General features: G+C 36.5%; 1 protein-coding gene across 11 annotated transcripts in view; it reads left to right on the top strand.

Annotated features, from left to right (window-relative positions):
- Positions 1–22,336, top strand: part of CHD9 (chromodomain helicase DNA binding protein 9) — a 100,936-nt gene that overhangs the window by 24,795 nt on the left and 53,805 nt on the right. For 9 of the 11 annotated variants that reach the window (XR_005933282.1, XM_030024124.2, XM_030024123.2 and 6 more), the window contains one exon: positions 18,906–19,243. Coding sequence is in view for 10 of the 11 variants with exons in the window: in XM_030024124.2 (XP_029879984.1) it covers positions 18,906–19,243 (338 nt within the window). In the remaining variant the exon portion in view is untranslated. Of the gene's footprint in view, positions 1–17,202; positions 17,694–17,823; positions 18,055–18,905; positions 19,244–22,336 lie in introns of those variants that run through there. The other 2 variants (XM_030024125.2, XM_030024127.2) reach the window with 2 other exon arrangements.

Consider the following 22,336-nt stretch of genomic DNA (forward strand, 5'->3'; position numbering starts at 1 on the left):
TAAAGTTTTTATGAGAAATACATAGTAAGCAGTGATGTGTTTTCTCAGCAAGTTATGGGAGGTACAAGCCAATTACTTGATATATACAGTTATGGAAAATGTATAAAAGTCAAGGATATAGTATTTTTTAAGAGTGTATTTCTTATATTCTGTATAGTTTAAGTGAGCCTGCAATGAGAAATATTTTCAAGTAATGAACTGATCACACTATATATAAATTCTTTGTAGAAGAGACTGGCTATTTTGCATAGTAAGTTTATAGATTATGGCTCCTAAGTGTTGTTACCATACAAGATTGTAAAATTATGATGCTGTTAGATATATATCATTTGTGAAGCAGTGGATGACAGTTTTCAGTGGGACTGAGCATAATAAAATAGACGTCTCAAAATTTCCCCTACTTTGCATCATCTGAAAACTGAAATCTAGACATCTGTTCCAGTAAGCATTTGTGTTTGGGGGGGCATTAAAAATCATATCTTGTAATCTTGAAATGTAAAAAAAACCACACCCCCCAAAAAAACCCCAAACCAAAAGAGCCCTAAAACCTTGTTCTTTTTTCTTAAAATGCTTAATAGTGCTAGTATAGCTCCCATTAGGGATATCCACTGTGTTTATATTGTTGTTCTTTTAATTATAGTTAATTTTATGGGTGACATCATCATATTAAGAAATGTAAATCTTTGTCTGAACTTTCCTTTTAACCATTTCTAGGAGTTGTATGCTCTGGATTTAGTTCTCTGTGTTTAAAGAACAATTTTCACCTTCCTTGTGGGAGCTTAATAAATTCTTTACCACGGTGAGGCAGCAGAATTCAGTTGTCATCTCCCAGCACCTAATAGGTTTATCATGTATGTACAAGTAATGAAAGTAGTCCCTCCACTGACCTTCTTTGTACTGTATTTTGCAGCTTTTTTTGCTTTCTTTATATTGTTTTCAGAAAGGCCTGCAGAAATAGGGGGGAGTTAAAGTGGCAAAGCTGTGTCAAATGCACAATGTTAATGAGAGGAGTAGGGCAGGGTCTCTGAGCTTGAGTAGTACAGTTCCTGGAATGATCTAAGTCTTTTTTAAACTATAGCTGTATATAATATGTTTTCATTACTAATCTATGGCTTTTTGCTAATGATGTGTTCATCATTGAAGATAGCAATATTTTGATAGTTTTATTTATAGTTTAATGTATATGAAACATTTCCTTTTGCATGTATTTTATCTAAGTTTTATATAAGCATTTTATTTCTTTTTAAAATGACAAATTGCATAGGTTGGGGAAAGGAAGTACATGTCTGAGAGATTAGTTTGCAACACATTTACTGATGAGTATTTATTATAATTTTTAATTTCTCCTGTTTTCATTTGCCTTGTTTTTCCTTTCAAAATACAGCTGTATAGTAAAGGAAAGACAAAAATTGCTGGACTTTTAAGAATGGGGAACATGCGCCAGTGTATCTGCTTTACTGTTTTAAAGGCTTTATGAGTTTGTTAGTAATTACCATCTCTGTTGGGTAGAGTTAAATTGTTTCATCATTCTTTTTGTTTTCACTAATGCTTTGCTTAAGTCTCTCTCAACCTTTGTCACTTGTCAAATAATTAGGCTGTCCAATTCTTTGTGTGTGTTTCCTCTTTAAAACGAAGTACTTGCTGTTGTAATGATTGTTATAATTTAAAAATATAATTTTTCCTGAGATAATTGCACACTCATTAAATGACTGCAGTAATTGTCTTTAAAATGTGCCAAAAGAGAAGCGTTTTTGTAAAAAGCACTTAACAGATGGCAAGCATAGGAAGGAAGCTTCTGACTAGGTCAACTTACAGGAGTAATCCTACAGATATCAAGGCGAGACTGGTTGACAAAAATAAGTAAAATAGATCTTATTTTTTAAATGATATTGCAGAATAACTGTGATTGAATAATCTAAATAATTATTTGCAAGCAGATGTCTTGTTAACACTGAAGAACTATAAAGCAATTCAGTAATGTGAGAATACTGATAGAATTGTGGAAGCTTAGTGTCTGGAAGAAGTGGTACCTAATTACAGAGAAAACAGAAAACAAAACCAAATTGTCTTCTAAAGACAGCAACCCATACTATAGACTGTTAAAGCTGTAGTCCAGTATATGCCTAAACTATAATTAGTTTAAGAGGAAAATAATTTTATGGAAAAAAGCTCCTATTCTTCCACTTTGTATTGTGTTAATGCAACCATTTGTGCTATGAACTGAACTGGGAAACTCATTCAGGTGCAGAGTAACTTCTTAGTTTTGTCAAGGGTGTTCTTCAGGAATACAAGTTCCTGATTCAGTTCTCCTCTTAGTTGCACAGAACTGTGTACCATAGAAACAGTGGTGGGGAGAGAGGAAGGAGTGGAAAGCATAATTGTCTGCAGCAGAGGCAAAATAATTGTACATGGAACTGCAGCCTCAAATGCAGAAAGAGTGCAAATGGGCTTGTCGTGGGACTACCCGCTGGCACTGGTAACGACTAATCTGCTTTGTCTAACACTATTATCTAAAGTCTGAATTTTTGAATTGCTTCAAGCATACCATTTCTTCAAAAAATTCCAGAACAGTGCTTCATCTTGAGACACTTTGTAGAAAATCAACGCTTTATAAAGTGTTAGTGAAGTATTATTACTGAAAGAGAAGCAGAACTTCTGAAGATGTTAACCAGTAGTATGGTTTTGAAGCCAAAGAATCTGAAGTACATTTGGAATTCATGTGGCTTTTGTGCAGATCTCTGTGTCCTTTGTGCACTCAGGTTTTATGGTTTCTTTTAGCTGTTATGTTAATTCTAAACAGAGATCAACTAATAATTTCCAGCACTTTGTCCACCTAACAGCCTCCTACATCTGGCGAGGTATTGGGTTTTTTGTTCATTATCAGGTTAAAAAATTTGCACAAGTTCCTGGTTACATGGATTTCCAAGATAGCGTCTGTCTTCAGGTGTTGAGTGGATTGAATTTGGGAACTCTTAAGGCTAATAAATACAAGTGAGTGGATTTCTAGGGTGATGAGACTGAGAATTCTTACGTTGATTTGAATAAGTTTGATAAATGAATCTGGGAATGTAGCTTTAGGCTAGAAGCAGTTGACAAGTCTTACATTTCTGAAGGCTGTGTAATTTATAGTAGAGATCGATTTTTCTTTTGTAAACGTGGCAGGTTTTCTTTTGGGGGTGTTATTCGGCCTGTGTTTGCATTTAGTTGGGTTTTTTGCTCCCTCAGTGTCTTATTGTGAAGGCTAGTATTTTAATTTATATCTTATGAAATTGTTCCCATCTTTTACATACTGCCTTTTCAGGAGTTAATCTGTATTTGAAAGTAATTTCAATGGTAGTAGCATATTGTGTATGTACCCATAATGCTATTCGATAGCGTATTGAGTTGCAAACCAGAACTAGCTTCACAGATTGATAGGAAGGCCTTTTTTAAGAGATACTCACGACTTCACAATTTAGTTTTAGTATATATGGTGGAAAGAAAAGAGAAGTTGGCTTTAGTGTTAAAAAACACATTGCAAATATTTTGGTTCTGAGCATTTTGTTTCTTTTCATATAGTTTGAAACGTTGTTTCAGAGAGTTCTGACCAATAGGTTTTCAAAATAATCTGAAGAGTAATCTTAAAAACAATTGTTTCACTGTACTATCTTTTTTACTGAGTACCACACATATCGAAGGAGAGTTCTTTAATAGTATTTTAAGCAAAATTACTAGAAAAACATAGCTGTTTTGCTTTTTGTGACTTGCAACGTGCTATGGCTTACAGTACTTGTTTTTATACTTAAGAAGGATAAGAAATAGTGCTAGAAGATGCAGTACATCTGGGTTGTTTTTCTTTGCTAAATCTTTGTAGCAGCTGCTCATAAGGCACAGGTATGGCTCAGCTTGATGTGTAAATTTTGTTGTAGCAGGAACTTTGGTTCTTGCAAGTCTTAAGCAGCAACCAGCTGTTACAGAACACAAGTTGTCACAGGGAAGGCAGGTAAATTAATTTAAGAAACATATGAATGACAAAGACACGTATCTTACTTACTGTCTTTAAGTTTATTAAGAACAAATTTTAAAAGATCAGGTGAATTTATTTTGATGTGCCTGTGTCATAGCTCCTATTTGTATCATCCTGTGGAGGATTCTTTGACCTGCAATCATGTGGCATTATGAAATCCGATCAACTCCAGATACTACACAAGAGGCATGTTTTATGGTGCCAGCCCGGTGTGCTTTTTGACTTAATATAGTTTAATTGCAAATGTGTACAGGCTTTGACTGATTTCAGGAGATTTTCAGAAATGATGACCCAACCTTGATTGTTGGGGACAGAGGTATGAAGGTGCTCCTACTCCTGGCTGTGCTTAAGGATGTCCTTGGCAGTACGCTGCAGCCTCTAACCAGGCTGTCATTCTGCTGTATGTTGATAGCAGTTTCTGTTGACTATAACTCCGTTAAAGATGATTAGAATTTCTCTTGTCTTGAGCTTTACACTGCCCCTTCTGCCAATAGCCAGACTCAGTTGAGATAAAAAATTACTGTTATTCTTATGTTTCTAGAGACCTGTCTTGCAACTTTTTCAGTTTCATCCCTACTAAAATTTCATGCTCTCTGCTGTTTTGGTTTGGGTTTTTTATGGTAATTCCTGTGAAGCTCTTGGATGCTATGTTCTTTCTCTAGAAATTTTTTAGGAGACTTCTGGGAAAAAACGGTTTGGGTTTTATGCTTTTGGGTTTTTTCCTTTGCCTGAAATTGAATTGTGTTGGTCCCCAGTAGTATCCTTTGACTTGTGACCTCTATTTTCAAACCATTGCCTCTTTTTGATAAATTCCTTTTCTGTAGACATCTAGTTTTCCTCCTCGTTTAGGGGGGAGGATTTTGTTCAGGAATATTTAACTGAGAAAACTAGATTCAACACAAGTCGTTTCATTAGGTTTGCATATATGCTAAAGTACTTCTGTATTGGAGATTCTGGCATAGAAAGCTGTTAAAGTAGTTCATTGAAGGTGAAACAAAAAATATGCAAGTTGGTTTGAATTGGAGTGGAAGAAGTATGCCCCCCTTTGATTTAAATTGAAATAAGCTGTGCAGTCAGTACTGGGTTTAATGATATTAGTGACTTCCTAGCTGTTGATGTTGAAGATAAATTACTTTTCCCAATTTCTGTCAGGATATTTTAATGTATGTTAAGTGCTGATTTTTTTGTCTCACTGAAATTACAAACATTGAAAACATTTTGGTTACTCTGTTAGGTATCGAGGAATACTACAAAAAAAGCCATGTTCAAAGATGGAGTAAACTTTTAAAGTTAACTGCTTCTAGTGAATGAAATTATTGTAAATAGAGATCTTACATGCTAGCCTTTCTGAATATGCAATCTGTTTTGACTTAAAGATTATTCATGATGAGTATTTCCCTATTAATATGAAATCGAATCATACCTTTTTTTTTTTCCACGTCATCTTTCACAATACTTCATTGTTCTGCCATGAACAAGCAGTGAAAATGCATATGTTTTTAAAAAACAGAACAAAATAAAAAGGAGGCTGCCAATATTATCACAGAATCATTTCCTGGTACTGACCAAGACAATGATCAGTTGCAGCATGTTGTTCCAAGAGCCTTCATACTCTGAATAAGCTGGTTGACTTAACTTCTAAGTGAATTTTATTTTACCATTGCACTCAATGTTCTGCAAAATTTGAGTAGAATTTGGTAAACTATGCTGTTAAAACATGTTGTGGAAGAGAATCTGTCTCTGTTTTGTTTAATCTGTGGTTGTTTCTCTGACCTAGCCTAGCTTTCCTTTCTGTAGGTAATTGCAAAAGTGAGGCATTGAGACAAAAGGCGGGCAGGTTTGTGCTAGTTCTGCATAGTTCTTGACTACTTGCCCTTTGCTTTCATCACTTCAGTAGGTTAAGTGACTCCTTTAAGTAGTAGAAGAGTACAAAAAATAGACCATGGATGGTTCTGCAGTTTACAACCCTTCACAACTGTAATGTCTTCTGACTCTGGGACAAAAACCAAATGGAGAGGTTTCAAGAGGGGAGAGTGTAAGGAAACAGTGACAGTAGTAAACTTCATAAGGATGAGAGGGTTTTTGTTTTTAATTATAAAGATGTTTTCTTACAAGGCCACTCCCATGAGAGGTGTAGAAGGAACACTTTAACTGAAATTAAGTTTTGAGAAGAACCAGCTATGGTTCAGGTCCTGTTGCTTTTTCTTGCTAAGTAAGCGATGTATGCCTTGCTGGTTTCTTAGTGTGCTTGGGATAGGCATGCTGAACCTGATGTTGGGTGTTTGGATTAAGGTGAATAAAAAGCTCCTTGTGTGTTGTTCTTTTTGGAGGTAGTTTGGGTGTGGTTGTGTCTCCTGGTCTTCCTCTCTGGTTGGTAATAAAAAACATGAGAAAATTAGTCTCTTGATGGCACACAAAAATGGTGGCTGTTTAGAACATGGATGGGCAGGTAGCAACTTGGGAAAATGGAAAGCTCTTATTTCAGTTTAATTTGGAGGGTTTTTTTGTAATTTTGTTTTCTGTTATGCACACTTTTGCAGCCAATTCTTTGTTGTTTTACATAAAAATCAGCATTTTTAAGGATTTTGTCATCTTGCATAAATCATAATTTCTGTCTAAAGGTAAACAAAAATTATTTGATTTCAGACTACTTGAAAAGAAAACAGTAGCTAATACCTGAATGCTTTTGAAGTAATATGGAAATTTACTGAAGGCTGTAAGTCTGAATAGTGCCTATGTTATTTTAAATTGCTGGGTGTGTAGTGAAGAGGTTGGATAAAAGCTACCTCAACACATTAAACTTCATGCTCTAAAGTTTGTATGGCATGTATAGGTTACTCAAATGTTCTTTTTTCCTTAAAAAAAAAAAAAAAGGTCAAAATTTCAGCTGCTATTTAGGATTTAAAGCTTTATGGAGCTTCTAAAATAAAACCTTTATTTAGAATCTTCTCTCTCTATCTACTGTGTTGAAAAGATCTTGATCTTTCCCAGTGAGCTCAAACCTGAGTTTACAGTGGCAGGTGAAAAAGCTGCATGCTTGCTTCTAGCAGGTTTAGGTTTCCCTGAGTGTGAAAGACTTTCTAGTAATGTAGAAAAAATGTAGCTTTTAAAATTTTAATTATTTAGATTGAGTTGGTGCACCTCTTTCTACTCCCTTTCCAATTTTACTGTGAGGTAATTTTATACGTGCAAATGATAGGTATGGTATGTTTTCAACTGCATATAGCTGTAATGGTTGAACACAATTGTGTCTTTAGTTTTCACAGTATTTGTTTCACAGCATGCATTGCAGTTTGTATTTATTTTGGTATTGAGTCATTGACATAGATATTATTACTTTGCTATCTGGATGACAATAGCACTTGGACGCTTCGGGTCAGTATTGGCGTTCTGCTGTATATACAGGTTGGGTATGCTGCTTTAACTAGTATGCTTTAAAGTTAGATTATTGAACTCCTAGTCTGCATCTGCTTGATATGGTTTCACTTGATAATATTTGTGTACTAAGCTGAAGTTAGCAACAGAGTTCCAGTGGATTAGTGTGAGTTTATTTGAGCTGTTATAAAAAAAATACGTATTTTAAGAAAACAGCAATAAAATTTGCAGTGAAAAGTTCAATATATTCTCTGTGCAACATTTCTTTCTTTTGCCTTATTTTGTGGATGGAGTATATTTCATTTCAGGTATTTTTTCACCTTTTTTTGTTACAGATTTGAATTTATAATTCTTAGCACTCTGATTACAGAATTCCAATGTTCTGTATTTCCAATATAAGCTTGGATTTTATTTGGCCCCTTGTTTTGCTTTTTGATCATGCTTGCAGTTTTGGAAAAGTGCTAATGCTTAACTTCCTTTTGTGACTCATAAGGCCTTAAAGTAAGCTGCTGTATTGTTATAGATCTTGTTCCTTTCCAGACAGGCAGTTTCTGAAAGAATCTTTCCCATTAGAGACCAACTTCCTTTGTGTTAGTAAAAAAGATTACATTTCAGAAGTTTACTTCGACCATCATACTGCAAGATCTGTTTGTGCATTTAATTCTGAGTCTGTGAATTGTCTTACTGACTTCAGACAACCAAACTTGTGAATTTGTCTGTCTTTCAGGACGGTAGCTTTAGAATAGCAAAAGAAAAAAAAAGTAATAGAAAGTAAGCAGTAGTTTCTGAAATTGATGGTTAGAAATATAAACTATTACAGCAGTCTTATCTCTTTTTGTTTTGTTTTTATTATGCATAGAGGATTGAAACAGGCTTGAGTAGTCAGAATGGAAATACAGTAAGTGGAATCTTTTCAGGATATATTACCCTGAATTTTAAATTTCCTATATTAAACTTTTTGGAAGAGGGAAGAGTGATAAACTCTGCATTTGTGGGAATACACAGTTTCCTCAAAACTTCAAAATAAATAAATTTTAATTTATACATGGAAAAGTTCCTTTTCAATCATAATTTAACACTAGAGAATAATATTATGTGTAGACAAATTAATACTTCAACAGAGGAGTAACAGTTTAAATATTGTCATAAATGGACAAGTACACTCCACAGCATTTGCCTTTTTAAAAGTATTTATTATTTGCCTTTTTTAAAGTATTTATTCAGCCATTTCTTGATCTATATAATGTAATAATTTGCCATGAGAGTCCTGTCAGTAGGTGCACATTTAAGAGGCTCAGATGCATGTGTGGGAACGGAAAAAAAAGGAAAAAAAAAAAAAATTTGTTAGAAGGTGATGTTAGATGCTACTAAGCATGAATTTAAAACAAGGATAACAAAACAGGAGGTGTAAAAGACTGATCTTTTGTCAACTTAGTCAAAATGTCTTCTGAAGAAATATGGGTCCCTATAGCATTTCCAGTCCTTTGGTTTTGATGCATTTGAATGTCTTCAGGGAAGGGGGAAGAGCAGGTAGGTAACAGTAAGGCCGGTTTAGCATTGCTTTAGTAGGACTTTTGTTCAGGTTTTCTTTTGTCAGATGAGAATCTATATGGAAGTAGGGAGAAAAGAAAGAATGAGTAGATGATGCAGTGTCAATGGGTTGGATTTTGCAGCTTGTGGTTACTGTAATTGTAATGTTTTATGTGGATTCTCAGAGGTCCAAGAAGGATTGAGCTAATGTTTCGTTTCACTCAGTAAGATACCTCTTCTCTACCCATCTGTCTGCTTCGTGTAAGTTGTAGGGACATCTCTGAGATTTCTGTTCTTCTAATTTGACTAAATTTGATCAATGGGTTAGAAATTACTTGGAGCTTGAGAGCATAAATGCACCAACTTGTACGGCATGGTCATATAGCCTTGTTTTCATTTTTGGGGGGGTTGTTTTTGTTTTTTTAAAGCAAGCTGCATAAAAATGAACAGCTGTCACTTGTAGTTTAATGTGCATGTATAACTGTAACCTGAGAGCTGAAAAACAACCTAGCTGAATGTTTTAAAGTTAAATCTTTCATGTAAGTCTTTAGTCAAAGAATTATGATTATCAAAGACTGGCTTCATTATAAGGGACAGAAGCTTTATGAGGGACAACTGTTCTGTCACTTGGGGGGGGGGGGGGGGTGACGTTTAGTGTATCTTACTGGTTTGGTTTTCATCAAGCTACTTGGGAAAGAGGCCAGTCAGGTGAAGGTATTAATAATGTATTTCCTTGGGACAGCCAGTGAGGTTTGATGAAGTTGTAGTGAACAAACTTAGATCCATGTCATGTTATACTTAAGTAGGTTAATCTTGAATATGATAACTACATGAAGATGTCTTATCTGTCCAATGATGTAGCATGTAATTGGGGGGGAAAATGGGCTACTAATTTGCACTGCTATTTTAAATTTCAAAACGTGTGGCATTTTGTAGACTGGCATGGGTTTTAGTTGGCGTAGGGATGGTTTAGATTGAGGAGCATTAGGAAAAAGTCCACTGGTGTCTGCGGAACTCTTTTTGCTACTTTACCATTCAGAGCTCTGTAGGCAGCTGAAGAGCAATGATGGGGTTCACAATACTGATGCTGGCATTTGTGTGCCCTCTTTATTCATATTGCTGCTACATCTGCTTTTTAAAAATTCAGCAGATAGTAGCAGGAGGACTAGAAAATCTTGCCCGCAGTAAACTTATACTTGGCACATTTTGTTGCTGTGTGTTATATTTTCAAGATACCTGATATTTGCAAACTGGAAAGCTTGAATACTGAATCATTCTGTTACAGAATAATTAAATTTTTATGTGTGTATGAATTTTTTTGGTGGTGCTTGTTCTTGCAGTTTTATAATAAATATTTGTATATTGTTTCTCTTTTTTCCAAAGCTTCAAAAAATAACCACAGGGAAATGTCTGAAAAGGTGCCTTACCTTGGGGAGAAGGAGAACAAACCTCAAACTTACTCCAGCCAAAAGTCATTTAGCAATTTCCTGTTTGCTTCCATTTTGTGATGAGGGTTTTTTTCCCCTCTATCAATCTTAAAGTTAGGAAATTAAGTATCTTCTTACTGTATTGGGTTTTTTGAAGAGAGAACAGGAGTTTAATAAAAGTTTTCTTCCTTTTTGAAATCAGAGAGGCATTCAAAAAAAGACGTGTTTCAGTAGTTTGATCTAAAGAAAAGTTCAGATCTTTAAGTATAGTAAAAAGTATTTTAAGCATCTCTCACTGCACTTTATATTTACATTTAATATCTGTTCAGGGAGTCCCCCTACTTTGGGTTTCAATTGTAATGCAAAAATAAACTGAATTTAATCTTGTGAGGGAATGCAAGGTTTCCTACAGAAAAGAACAAAGTTAACAGCTTATTCTGATTTTTTCCAATACTGTTACTCAGCAGGTTCTTGAAGCACCACTTACCGGTGTGAGAGATTACTTTAACTGACATTTGTTCAGTCATGAAAGACTCGAAATTAACTGAAACTGCACTAATGTTGTATTTTTCTGGAGTATTAAAAGGTCATTAAAAAAAGTTGGGGAGAGCTGTTCTCTTTTGCTCCTTTGCAGCATTCCACTTCCCACGGATATAGAAGCTATATGGCTTTACCTGTTAAATGAAAGTTTTCCTAGTGTAAAAACAGGGGTGTGTTCCAGAAGCAGCTAACTCTTAACTGTACCTTCTAAGAATGTCTTTGATGATGTGAGATTTCAGTGGATTAATATATTTGTAGGGTTTTATCTGGGGGTTTTGAACTCTAATGACTAGTCCTTAAATCAGAAAGATCTGTGTGATTTTCTTGCCCATAAGTGTTTGGCAAAGTATCTTACAGATTTATTTCCAGATGCTCGCACAGGACTTGTTTCTAACAGTGAACTGAAACCTGACTTTCCTTTTATAGAGCATTGAGTTAAGTCAGTTCTGGTTTTTAAGGAGTCAAATAATTGTGAAAATTGTAAGGTAACATCGGTCAAGAGTGCAAGAAGGAAACAGAGTACTGGAACTTTTTTACTAAAACATTTTGACCCTTAGGATGGGTATTAAAGGCTTTAGAAAATCTGTAGAGGTATGGCATGACTCTGAAGTTGGTCTGAGCCTAGTAATTCAACTCTATTGTGCATCCACAATGCCAGTTGACATGAATATGATAATTGCTTTTTTTTTTCATATATCAGAGCCCACAGTTTTCTCATGTTAAATATAGTGGTACTTCTAGTGGAGACTCACCCCATGGGTGGAACAAAAGATAGGCACTGCATCAGGCTTACATCAATCCAAGTACTCAGCGTTACTAGTTCAGCATGTGAAAAACAGCACCTGAGAAATTTTGCTGAGGCAGTGGGTTTTGTTGGTATTGTATGCTATTTTCCAAATAGCTGTGTTCACCATTACAGACTCGAACCAAAGAGAAGTGGGTACGTGATGGGCACAGAACACCGAGCCACTGAAAACTGACACGTATCCAATGCAGTAGCTTGGCACGCAAGCAGGATGAAGTTTTCAATTTCTTTCATTTCCTGGCAATTTAATATGCTCCATTACATAGCACCTCCTTTAAGAATTACAGTGAAAGTTGCACACAGTTTTTATACCACTACTAAATATTCAGAAAAACAATCTAACTGTGTTTGGCACTGGGGCCCAAAAAACTGTCTTCAAACAAATCTTCCAAATGGAAGCTTATGTGTGCTGTAGACTCATTCTGTAATATCCCGTGCTGCCTTTGCAGCATGCCCAGGTTAGCAGCATCTGGTTACATTGGACAGTGGCTTGATTTTTCTCCCAACGAATGATATGGTAAGTCAGAGGCTTACTGGTTAAGAAGCTGCTACTAATCACAACTATGGTATCTTAGCTATAGAAGTGGTGAAACATGATTAGTGATATTACTGGGTTCTGTAGTATTTACATGAGGACCGATACCCTATGTAGAGAGTGTGACATGCAAAGCAGGTGCGTCTTTCATATTACAAACATGACTAGTTTAAGGTTGCTGACCTTTACATTAAAGTTTTCATTCTTGCGTAAATTTAAACTTTGGTCATAATCTTGGTGTTAAATGCCTTGTGAGGTATTAACATTCTCAAGTGACTTGTGCAGATAAAAACCATTGTCTGGCCACATAGCTGTAGTTGCTAGCCATTCATTTATCAATATTACAGATAACAAATATGGAAGATGGAAAAGGTAAAACTCCCCCCGCCCCACCCCATATCTTTTTCCTTTTTTTTAAATCTATCTGTAACACGTCTATTTTAATTTGGGTTAGGTTTCACAAATGGGTGTCTTGAGATTCTGTATCCCTTAAACACCGAGACATTCATTAGCGATAATAAGCAAGAAAAAGAAGGAAGAGTATTACTAGAAAGAACCACAATTTGGAATGCTTCATTGACTGTCTTAGTTCCATATATGCACCAAAGAGAATGGAAAAAATGATAGAACCCCATGGATCTTCATTTGCCAGTGCTCTTGGCTTTGTAGAGCAGTCTCAGCAGATGGTGTGGAGCAACTGTTGAACAAGAAAATAAAAAGCACTTCTGAAGGAACTCTGAAGTGGGGGGAAAAGGGTACTTTTCTGGAGAAAAGGAACCCTGTTGCATGTTTAGGTGATATTCCCATCAGTTGAGCAGAAGTAGCTCAATTAACCATGGAAATCTTTATGATCTAAAGAAAACCATTTCTTTTGTTGGGATTGCTATTCAGCAAAGGAGATTCCTTTCTGCATGCACGTGGGGTGACACACATATTGTAAGGAATCTTCTATAGATTGACTTTGTCAAGGGTGTGAGCTCGTATCTTTTTTTTTTTTAATAGATACACTTTTTGATTATAAAACCACCATTAAAAAAAAAAATCACTAGAAGAGTTATTCACGTAGACTGTTCTAAAGGAAAAAAGTTCAGAGTGCTAGAATGGAATTCAGAAGTCACTGTGTTGAGCTCATGCATTTTTTTTTTTCAAATTTGCATTCCTAAATACAATTTTATAACTCAAATGATGAATGGATATTCTTTTAAAATTTTTCACTGTAGCAGCTTAAAAACAATTGCAGTTTTCAATTTTTGATGTGATTATAATGTGAAAAAGTGAGAAGCTAATTTGGACAAAAAACCAAACTATTGATTATCATTAGTTATGTGATTAATTTATTTGTATTATGGTTGTGATTTTGATACTATTTTGGTGACTTGACATGAACAAAGGGATTCCTTATTTAGTAATAAACTTGGACAAAGATGATGTAGTAATGCATGAAGATCAGGTTTCCAGGTGGCTAATTTTAGCTGCTTTCAGTGCAGTTGATGTCAAGGTCATCTTGATTTTCCTAAGGACCTGGTAGACTAGCAAGAACTTGTTACGCTTTCAAGGCATACGGTACTTAGCATGCATCTTCTTGCAGGTGTGTGCTACTACCAGTAGAAGTAAAAGAATCATTCAAGGCATTGCAAATGTAAACCTTAGCTTTCTATTGTTAGACTAGTTAGGGTCATAATTTAGTTCTTAGTGGTAGCTAGTGTCTGGGTGAGTAGATCCACAAGTGAAAATCATTATTTTAAAAAAGTGCTTTTTATAATTAAATCATGAATGTGTGACTCATTAAAATTGCAGGGAAAGGCATTACCAGTCCTTAGATTATATCGAGAATGGATGCAACTCAGGAGAGAGAGTTAATCTTAAAGATTCTGTGCACACACAGAATTGAAAGTAATACTCCTCTATCATGAATGGCCATACCTCCTCTAAGAAAGGTGTTCTTACAGTAGAAGCAATGTTTTACTTACGGAACAGATAAGGCAGGATTTGGGAGTCTTTTCTAGGAGACAGAAGTTTTTTCTGTATTAAACTTACCTTCCTCTTGGGGCTTCCTTTGTAGTGACATGCAGAGGATGTGAAGACAATTTGTTGTGGAGCAAATTAAAATGGGGTTAGGCCTTCAAGGGAAAAAAAAAAGTGTCTGTAAGTGTTGAGGGCAGTGATATGTCTTTGCTGTGGTAAGTACTGTTACACCAGTGAAGGTCTTCAAATGCATGTCCTACGCAACCCACAACAAAATGTTGGAGAAATGTCTATGAAAAGCCTACTTAGCAGAGTACTGCTGTAGTAAGTAGCTATTGGGAAGACTGCTGTCATGATTCTGTCTCTCGATATTGTCTGGTAACTTACTTGCTTGTACATTAGTTTGTTTAAGATACCATTCAGATGTGTGTAGTGTACCTTCTACTCCTGCAAGACAGCATGTCAAATTCTTTTGAATACTGCTGAGAAGATGCTCCCCTGGCTTCTGTGAATCGGGGCATATGTGGGGAAGTCTATAGCTGTTCTCTTATCTGTTCCACCTTTAGTATTTTTTAGGGCTAGCTCTTCTGTGTGAACAGCAGTGTGGCCTATACCTGCTGCTATTCATGGCTTTTGCAGGCAGCAGCAGTAGCATGAATTTGACATGATGCCTGCCAATTTCCCTGCTGCCGACACAGGGTTGCTGGGAGCAGCGGGAAACTGACGGGAGGCTTGTTCATTGCACTTGGCTGCTGCTTGGCAAAGCTATTACCAGCAGCAGATACCCTGGAGCTCTCTCTGAGCAGACTCAAGACAACATTGCATTGGTTTACATTCAGTTATATTTGGATGATTATCTTTGTAACCATGTAAAGTAAAAACATAGCTTTCCAAATAAAATCTTCAGGTTTTAACTATGTGGCTGCCTCAGGGTTTTCCTTTCCACCTTCTGCTATATGTTTGTCGTTTAGGAGTTTCTTTCTTAATGCTGATAGATGGAATAGGTTTGTAAGCTGTTGGTGAAAGGATATGCTCCTTTAGGATGCTTGATCTGCATCCCTGCTTAGTGGGGGGGGGGGGGGGGGGGTGGTGGTGGTATTTGTGGCTTGGCAAAAGGCTTTGTCCTTTTTGTTGTAGATGTTGTGTAGCTTTAGAAATTGTTTTCAGTGTGCATGATGATTTATAACTGTTTAATTATTTTATAGCCTATATTATCAGAATAAAAGACCTCTGCTGAATTAGATGATTTTTGTTGCTTTGGTTGCGAAGTACATGCAGATACCGTTCTCTGTAGTGCAAGTGTGTTTCTGGTTCTTCTCATCTCAAAACACTTGTGTTGCTTTCCAGTTTTGGTTTTTGTGACAATGGTGACTTCCTTGATGAAGGTTTCATTACAGCTTTATTTAGCTTGGAATGGCTGGCTGGTGCCTTCCTGCATCTTCATGAATGTCATTTCCATATGGTTAGAAATGTCATAGCAAAATTAAAAAAATATGTTCTCGGTTTTCTAACAAGTAGCTTACTGTTTGTGCAGTGCAGGAGACAGAAGCAATAGTGTAGAGTAAGCAGCAGAGCGTCAGCCTGAGGAATCGAAACAGAGAGTAGCCTCGTCCAGCATACTCATAATTCTACAGTAAAGAAGTAGTGAAATCTGTTGAGGAATAACTTTGGGAGGCAGCTTTGAGCTCCGAGGAAATGTAGCATAAGAAACTTCATTTTAAAGGAATAAAATATCTAGGAAGATGATTGCAAAAGAATTATGAAGAAGCCACCATTTCTATATTGCCCACTTAATTATTAGGCATTTTTTGTTTGTTTCTGGCCCAGGAATGTTCAAGAACGTACCAGTTTCTTTTAAAAATCCTCTAACTGTACTGGCTTTAGTAGCGTTCGGCTTAGAGCTGAAATTATACAAAGAGTACATTAGGAATGTTTTTCTGTTTAGCTGATCTCAAAACACAAAATAGTATGTTATTTAGCATTTCACGAAGTTATGAAATAATAATCCCTAAAAGATAAATCACTGCAACTTGTTATAGATGCCGCAACTATAATGTAGAAGCATCTTGGCTAGAGTTCTCAAAAGTAAAATTAAAATTTAATAATTGTCCTTGTGATTAAGCTGCATATTTACAGAAGTATCTTTGAATTTAAGTGGTGGTGTTAAGAAAAGAATCCATTTAATGTATTGGAACCACAGGTGTTTTCAACGGACAATGAACTTCATTTTGATATTAATCCTAAATGGAAGTGAAATTCTGATTAAGCGTAAGGCCTAATCTTAACAATCTCAAAACCCCTGGAATATTTTAAATTTTCTATGGAAAAAAACATCTGTATCACAAAATAGAAGTATAAATATATATTGAGCAGAACAAATGAAATCCCGATCTTTCTTTATTCTTCTATAATGGGCTTCTGAGACCACAGGGTATTGCTAGGACGGAGCTATGTTGTCACGAGCCGCTTGGGTTTTTTAATAACCTTTCAAAAAAACCCGACCATATCTTCTTTTTGGTTCTATTTGCTATGTTGACAATACGTATTTAAAAACTTGTCTGATCTTTTAAAATAGCACTTTAAACCAACCGCGGAACGAAGAGGAGTTTACCATAGGCCGTGTCCCATGTAATCGAGGAGGTCACCGCCGCAAAGCGTCCCCGGTCTGGGCAGGGGGCGGAGGGGTAAAATCGAGTTAAGGTGTTCTTCCATTTTCTGGAGGAAGCAGGGAAGTCTGTAGCTGCTGGCTTACAGCAATGAGTTCAATGTGGGGACAAAAAACCAAACCCAAACCAAAAAAGTATATCGGAGAGCAAAATACGTTTGAGGCCGCAGACTCAGATTTCAGTTCCTGTCCCCCCGTGCCGTCCCCCGGCCCCGCTTCGCTGAGAGAAGTGGAACGGCGAAGTCGCAGTGGAGTCTTACGACAGAGGAAAACGCTTCGTTCCCACGGTTTTCCCTGGAAGCGAAAAACCCTTGCCGGCCGTACCGGGGGCGGGCGGGGCGGTAAGGGTTAATGCCCGTACCACATGTGGGGAAGAGCAGTCCGTTGGGGGTTAAACTGCAGAGCCTAATGGAATAATAACGGGTAGCACCATCTGCTGGCCTACTTCCGCAGAAGGAGTCAGTATTTTTAACGACATCTCTAATATTCATGCTGATGCATTTTGATGCTTTGTGCATTCATTTCTTTCTGTGCTTTGTTGGAATCTGGCTGGCTGCTTCCAGCTGTTGTCGAAAGCCCGCTCTGGAGGGGAGGCAGGCAGCCCTTGCCGTACCTGAGCCCCAGGACCAGCGGATGGGTACTTGCCGAGGGAGGAATATGGTGATAAATCACAACGTGTGTTTGTGGAGGGTTGTGCATATCTTGGCTGCAGCTCGCTAAATAGGCCATTTAGCAATCTTCTTTCAATGCTTTTCTCTTGAGCACTGCCTGGGGTGCTGAAAAAGCAGAGGGCAAGCCTTTGTCTGACGCCAAAAATGTCTTCAGTGAAGAGGCCAAGAGGAAGGGTAAGTGAAAGCCTGAATGAGTGGGAGGAGGAGGGGTTCTTTGGGCTAAAAGGCTAATGGGATTGAATAACCTTCCTTATTACTGGCTGCTGCTGCGGGAGCCGTGCTGCATCGCCATCTTGAGCTTGTTGCTGTTTTCTCGGGTCTTGGTTATTTGTTATAGCCTGTAGGCCTTAAGGTGGCATTTTAGAGAGCGATCCCGAACCCTGCCTCCTTCCCGGTGCTGCAGCGCTGCTGTTCAGCCTTGGCTGAGGCACGTATTGAAAACGTAGCCAGTGAAGTGCACTGGATTTGGCCAGAAAATGTGTTCGGAAATTCCTGGTGGCTTTTCTTCATGCTGTAGGCAGAGGCGCATTTACGGGTGAGAACGTAACATAACTGTTATCTGCTGGGTTTTTTGTCTGTTTGAATAGGAAATTCTTTCCATTCCTCAAAGGGGAAGGGGGGAGGGGAGGAAAGCAACAACATGTCTTCTAGCCTGTTTAAGGAGAGGCTGATAACCGGAATATTGCATTCGTAACGTAAACAGTTCTGCGTCGATGAAATGGTGATTAAAAACCTGAAAATCAAGTTACGTTTTCTAACTCAGGCACTGACCTTCTGTTAATCTCGATAAATACTGTTGTCTGATCTTTTTATGAATATAGAGCTGTTTAATTTTAGACTTGGGTTTATCCTTTGTTTGTTTTTTAATCTTGATTTTGTTCGAGCATCTGTTCTGTTTAGCACGGACTTAGCCTTGTAGATCTTTCGTCTGCTTTAAGGCAACTGTGGTCCTGGTATCTTACCAAAGGCAAAATACTGATGCTGTTACTTTCGGGAGTTCTGTGCTTTTTCAGATTTTATGAGAACAACGGTCGTTGGAGGTGTGTGTCAAATGTATGGAAATGCTGGGAAGGTTAAGGATTGGTGTCTCTGACTACAGAGGTGGAAAGAAGGCTGAGAGAATTTTAGCAAGACTTTTTTTACTGATTTGCAGTATGTGGATTGGTAGTTTAAAACCCACAATTGATGTAGTTGTTCTGAAACCCACGCCATTCTGTGGTATAAACAGAATTCCTTCTTTTTTTTTTTTTTGTCTGTATGAGCCCCTGACAGTTTAATGGTTTTTTAAATGCATATCCAGATAAAAACATTTGCACTTCTTCTTTCCCGAAATGTTTATATTCTTAAAATAAGGTGATTTTATTTACTTTTTGTTTCTTGCTACAGCCTCCTTCCTCGAAGAAGACTGATGGTTCAGGATCACATACTAAGTTGCAGAATACCCAGGTGAGGGCAATGTCTGAGAAGAAGCAGAAGAAAAAAGCAGACTCAGAAAGTAAACAAGAGAAGGCAAATCGCATAATATCTGAAGCGATTGCAAAAGCAAAAGAGAGAGGAGAGAGAAACATTCCACGCGTAATGAGTCCTGAAAACTTCCCCAGTGTTTCAGCTGAAGGAAAAGAGGAAAAGAAAGGTAGAAAAGTTAAATCCAAACCAAAGGACAAGGAGAGCAAAAAACCGAAAACTGGTTCTTCATCCAAAATTAAAGAGAAAGCAAAAATTGGGTAAGTAGATTAAAATGCCATCTTACTTCTCTTCGGACTGTAAATCCTTGATTAAAATGAATACTGCTTACTGATAATAAAATGTTTTCCTCCATTGCCTACACAAAATTCTTCCTGATTAAGTCCATGTGTGGAGTCTCTCATTCAGGAAAAAGAATGCGCTGTTTTCTCTTTAGATAAAATCATTTTAGGACTGTCCTTTTGAAAGGAATTATTTTAAGTTCATATCCTAAAATATTCTATATTGACTTTGAAGCATAGACAAGACCAAAATATCTAGTGTTGTAATCAGTTCTGACTCCAGATTAAGTTTATCTGATACTATAAATGCTGTCTTTATCAATTTTGGCATGTATCTTTAATACAGTGCGCACGATAAACTGTATAGAGAGAAACCGGAAGCTTAATGAACTTGTTAGCAAGTGAATATTCTTACAGATACCGTATGTATCAAAAGTGAAGTGCATATTTGGAAAATTTGTATTCTAAGCACTTTGTAGTCTTCAGTCATACCAATTTAATCTGCTCTTTTAAAAATTTTGCAGACTCAGCTGGGTCAAGCTGGGTGGATACCTTGGGGTAAGGAGTTTTCAAAAGACATTAGATGTTAGAACTCTCGAGGGGATTCAGTAGGTGGCACGTCTTCTGACTCTAGAGCTAACCTAGTTCTGTATATTTTTAAAGGAAAGTGTGTAATTTCCAATGGTAAGTATGTCAGTCGGGACTTGAAATGGAAATCTTAGCTACAGTCTGACTTATTTTTTAAATCCATGCTCTTTTTGCGGTAACAGAAATATTAACTGGCATATCTCTCCAAATTAAAATGTCTCATATACATATGTATATTCTCATTTATATGGAGCAGAAGTGAATATTCTTTTAATCAGCCCGTTTGTTTGCGTTTTCTTTTTTTTTTTTTTTTTTTTTTTCCCCTAGAGATCAGTGCTTTTCTTACATGTTCAGAGTAAGCCTCTTCCTTGAGAAGTTATCCTATAGTATAAAGGTTACTGCTCTAAACTCAACTTGATTCTTAACATGAACTTTCATGGTCTTAATTTCTTTCTCTTCTGGTTATGGGTTGGCATGTGAATACTGCTCATAATATTCCTTAGTGCACTGTACAGTGCTTCCTTTTCTTCTTTTCTCCATCTTGTTTATAGTGGGATTTTGGATGTGTACTTCCAAAGCTGATTTCACTTTCATGTTTCTGAATTTACTTATGTTCTATAGCAGACATTTTTTGTGTCTGTCTAATGAGAAAACTTACACACTTGTTTAACTAGTGTCAGTTTCCTGAAGCTTTATGTGAATTCCCTTTAGTGTGCTTTTTATTCGTTCTTTCGGATAATTACAAAACCTGCCAAAATATCATCCTTATGATATACTACATAGTTCCCATAATATTATTACTGTTTTTAATCAGAAAAGTGAAATAAACTGTTACCTTTGATTTATACCTCTGCATTCAGATTTCTGTCTTCATGAAACGCTTAGCTGTGCACATAAGTTAGGATCAGTTTTAAAGGTTTCATGAGACATCATCAATTGAGAAACGGACATTTCTCAGACTATGGTTTTAACCATGATATTTGTGCTTGACCCAATGTACACTGAAGCTGGTAGAGAGACTCCCATTTAATTAAGTATGGTCAACTTTTCATAATTTTGCATTGAGCTGTGAAGGTTTACTTCCCCTTTATTTACTAGTTCAATCAGCTAAGGCCCCAGTAGCACTCTGTTCAAACTTAATGATGCTGCCTGGTATTGCTTTAACTATGTGAGACACATACCAAAAGATTTAGCAGTCACATCCTGTTAAAGAGTAGTGAAGAGAGTCTTCTAGAGCCACGTATTACACATTTTACAGAATTTCTATGTATTTTGGTGGACAGCAGTAAATCGAATGCTTTGAGGCATCCACATACTTCATTTTTTTTTTATCCAGCCTCATGTGTTACATTGTGTTACCACTACTTCATATTATTTATATAAATACATAAAATATTAACTGTTTAGCAAAGAATATACTACAGTGGTTTTGAAGAGCAGTAACTGCAAGATTTTTTTACAAAATAATCTTACCAGACTCTGTTTCCTATGCAAATGTAGCTATTGATCTTATATAAGAAGAATATTTACTGTAGAATGGCTATACTAGTCTTTTTCAAATGTGGTTAAAAAATTGTGTGATTAATAGAATTTGTTTTATTCAGAGAAGAACAAAATTAGATCCAATAACTAATAAGGGTTTTAGAAGGCTAAACAACTCTTCTAAAGGTTTCTTCCTATCTTACATTCTTAAGAAAATATTTTTTAACAAATCTAAGCACATCCTGGAAATCATTCTTACGTCAAAGTAGGATTGGGGTTTTAAATGTGTCAGTTGCTACATTAGTTTTCTCATTTATCTTAAAATAAAACAAACTCTGACTGAATCTTGGGAGAAAATTTTACCATGCTAAAAATAATACCTTTAGAAGACAGGTGATTTATTGGGCAAGAAGGGGAAGGGAGGACCTCAATTCTATCAAAACTTCTGGTTTTCTCTTGGAAGTAAGGATTTTTGAGATCCATTTAAAATTGGAAGAAAAAGAAAAGTTACTATTTTGTTTTCTTTTTTACTCAATAAGGAGAAAAAAAAATAGTTTGCTTGCATTTAAGCAGGAAAGAAAACCCAAAGATGGTAAAAAGTCCCCTCATGATTAAAAAGATAAACAATTTCCAACTGTTACAAAGTATTATCAACTGTAATTCTGCTACAAGCAATGAAATCATGAGTGAAACCTCACAGCCAATAAAGGTCCACAGTAAAAAAGAATAAGCTAAGTATATATTCTTAACAGTAGCGGAGAATTTGTTTGGGTGCATCTGTCTTTCCTTTTTAGAAGGAGTTTGACTATATGTCCATCCCAGATGAGTATCTTTCTTTCCACTCAGTGTTTTCTATAGCAGACATATTTAAATTGCAGTAACTGTTAAATATGTTGATTCAGTTTGGAGTTTGAGAGCCAGACCAATCCTGGAGGTGGTGTGGAGTTATATGTGTTGGAGAAGATCCAAAGTCAGATGCATGTTTCAGGTGACTGCTGTTTG

The sequence above is a fragment of the Aquila chrysaetos genome, chromosome 9 (genome assembly GCF_900496995.4).
Source record: "Aquila chrysaetos chrysaetos chromosome 9, bAquChr1.4, whole genome shotgun sequence".
Classification (NCBI taxonomy): Eukaryota; Metazoa; Chordata; class Aves; order Accipitriformes; family Accipitridae; genus Aquila; species Aquila chrysaetos.